The sequence below is a fragment of the Triticum aestivum genome, chromosome 4D (genome assembly GCF_018294505.1).
Source record: "Triticum aestivum cultivar Chinese Spring chromosome 4D, IWGSC CS RefSeq v2.1, whole genome shotgun sequence".
NCBI classification, from domain to species: Eukaryota; Viridiplantae; Streptophyta; class Magnoliopsida; order Poales; family Poaceae; genus Triticum; species Triticum aestivum.
In genome coordinates, this window is record NC_057805.1 from 482,901,949 (window position 1) to 482,905,063 (window position 3,115).

At 41.7% G+C, this 3,115-nt stretch overlaps 1 protein-coding gene across 1 annotated transcript in view; it reads left to right on the forward strand.

The window, feature by feature from the left end:
* Positions 1–2,866, forward strand: part of LOC123100445 (serpin-ZX-like) — a 4,275-nt gene extending 1,409 nt beyond the window's left edge. The window contains exon 2 of the mRNA XM_044522382.1: positions 2,054–2,866. Within this exon, the coding sequence (XP_044378317.1) occupies positions 2,054–2,866 (813 nt within the window). The remainder of the gene's footprint in view (positions 1–2,053) is intronic.
* Positions 2,867–3,115: the final 249 nt, after the last annotated feature.

Below are 3,115 nucleotides of genomic sequence, written 5' to 3' on the forward strand. Positions count from 1 at the left end.
TCCTATATATTTGTATGGGTGGGTGGGTGGGTGGGGGGGGGGGGTACATATTCTTGCCATTTACTCGCAAAAAAACATATTCTTGTCATTTATATGTGTGTAAAATTTCATGAAAAATAAGTTAAACACTTACGTTTTTAGGGGTTTACACAAACATGTACGCATCTATAAAATTTCAAAAAAAATTGACACCTGCGTTTTGATTTTATTTTGTGGACTTTTTGTTCATCCCGAGAGCTTATTTCTAGTGAAAACAATCCCTGGTGACTTTGGTCCAATCGGTCTAAGATCCGGCCCATACAAGGCACATCGCCCTGCCCTCCTAGCACATTGCCCGTAGAAAAACCTAACCCATTGTCTCAAAAAGAAAACCTATCCCTCCTAGTTTCATCTCACTCCCTCGTATAGCCTATATTTTTCTCACTCCCTTCCCGTGTGCCACACAGGTCCCATAAAACTATCTTAACACTGTCAATTCATTACCCTTTTGTGAAAATAATTCTGATGCTCACTGTTCAGTACAACCAATACAAATTAATAGACGTTCTAATTTATTACCCTGTGGTGCAATTTTGCTTCATCTGTTTCGCAGTAGCATATGCTTCTCTAGTGCTTCAGTTGTACTTCTGTCTAATCATGGTAAATTCGATCTTAAGAGATACCTATATGAAGTAGTATGCAATATGGTGATTTGCAAGTGTGTGAGGCCCTGCTAATTAATCAACATAACCTAGAGATACATATCATGTTATTTTATGAGCAAAGGTACCTTTCAGAAGTATTAGCTCGCCTAAAGATTTTGGAGAGAATTCCTTATTTGACACTCTCTTAAAATTGTGTTCCTTATTTGACACTGGAGAAAATTTTCTTCCCTATATGATCTCTAGTCTTATTTTTTTTCCCTATATGGCACTCTAGTGCATTTTGTACACGTGAAAAGACCATTTTACCCATATGTATAATGTGACCACAAATATGTACAAGATAATAGTTGTTCCAAAACAAATCAGTCGAGTTATCCATATGTGACATCAGATATGCGGTATTGTCATGCTAGTCGATTTGCTACTGTTCGGGTTAGATTGTATACTTGCAGTAGCATATCTGTGGAAACGATCCATGTTACATTTTTTAAAAAATATGGGAGCACGCCAGCATGCATCACGATGCAACTGTGCAAGTGCAACATGAGGAGCACCGTACATACGTAGGTGCGTACGTGCAAGGTCATGTAAACATTTGACCTCAAGAAAGCATGTGGTTTGGTTTGAATCCCCGCACTTTCGAAGAGTCTGTTGAATTAGGCCGGCCGGTAAAAAATCAGGTCAAGTCTACTACGTTTAGGAATTTTCCCCTGGATGAGCGGCGGGGTGAGCGGACAGAGTCAGCCGGCCGGACAGCAACCGCAACACGGCCGGAGCCCGGAGTGGCCACCTCGCCCACACGCACGTACTCGTGGACTTGGTCTCCACCTTGGTTTCTTCCTCTTTTCTCCAACGCTAAGAGCGCCAATGATCAATGTCGATCAACGTCGCACTCACAAACCATACCGCATGAAACTAGACCCACAGCTGAATACGTTCTAAATACATTGGATGCATGCGCTCAGGAATATAGAATACACACGCATCCCAAAAAAGACCAATTGAGGAGATAACATGTTCACCTGTGCTCACTCTCAGAAACGAATTTTCCCTAATTAGGCTCAATGCTACATATTTCTGGTCACATTATGTACAGGGATAAAAAGGTCTTTTCACATGTACAAAATGAACTAGAGTGTCATATAGGGAAGAAATTTTTTCCAGTGTCAAATAAGGAACATGATTTTAAGGGAGTGTCAAATAAGGAATTCTCTCAAGATTTTGATGGCGGGGAATTCCTAACAGATGGAACTGTGCAAAGACTATTACTATTATGTTGGAAATTTAGCACATATTCGTTACATAGTCTTATCATTTCTGTGTTTTGGTCATTTCAGAGACAGTAACTGTATTGTTTATTGCAGTTACCACAATTGTACTAAATAATTATGTATTTTGTCTTGGTATAGGCTGCCGAAGTGGCTGGTCAAGTGAACTCATGGGTTGACAAAGTCACATCGGGTCTCATCAAAGAGATACTTCCTGCGGGGTCCATTGAGACTGATACGAGACTGGTTCTTGGGAATGCATTGTATTTCAAAGGGACTTGGGCTCAGAAATTCCATGCATCAGACACTAAAGATGATAATTTCCACCTTCTCGACAAGACATACTTCTTCCAAAAGCACAAGACAATAAAAGCGCCATTCATGTCTAGTACAAAGAACCAATATATTTCGTGTTTTGAAAACTTAAAGGTACTCAAGCTTCCTTACCAGCAAGGCGGGGACAAGAGGCAGTTCTCCATGTACATACTTCTTCCAAAAGCACAAGATGGTCTTTGGAGCTTAGCAGGGAAGTTGACCTCTGAGCCAGAGTTTCTGGAGAAGCATATCCCTGCTCGAGCGGTTCCGGTCGGGCAATTCAAGATCCCTAAGTTCAAGATATCGTTTGATTTTGAAGCGTCCAAATTGTTCAAGAGTTTGGGCCTCCAACTTCCATTCAGCACAGAAGCAGATCTTTCGGAAATGGTCGATTCCCCTATGGGACAGAGTCTATGTGTCTCATCTATATTCCACAAGTCTTTCGTAGAAGTGAATGAAGAAGGAACTGAGGCTGCCGCGGCAACTATTGCGGTAGTCATGTGTAGATCGCTTCCAGCAGTTCCTCCCATGAAGGTGGATTTTGTCGCGGATCACCCTTTCCTCTTCGTGATACGAGAAGACGTGACCGGTGTGGTGCTATTCGTCGGTCATGTGGTCAATCCTCTGCTTGCAGGGTAGCGCATGTGTAGTGAACCACTTCCATGGTGCAAGCGTGATCGTGACGGCGTCCGTGACATGAAGGCCTTTCTCCATTGTGTTGCAAGTTCAATAAATGTACGTAGTCGTACATGTTCCTTTTTCAAAACTATATAAGAGTTGCTTGAGGTATGATGTTTTGGCTTTTAAACTGTTCCTTGCTTGGTGTACATATGAAATGGAATATCGATGCCCTAGTCTCTGGATATGAATTTCATAGAAAAGCAGCTA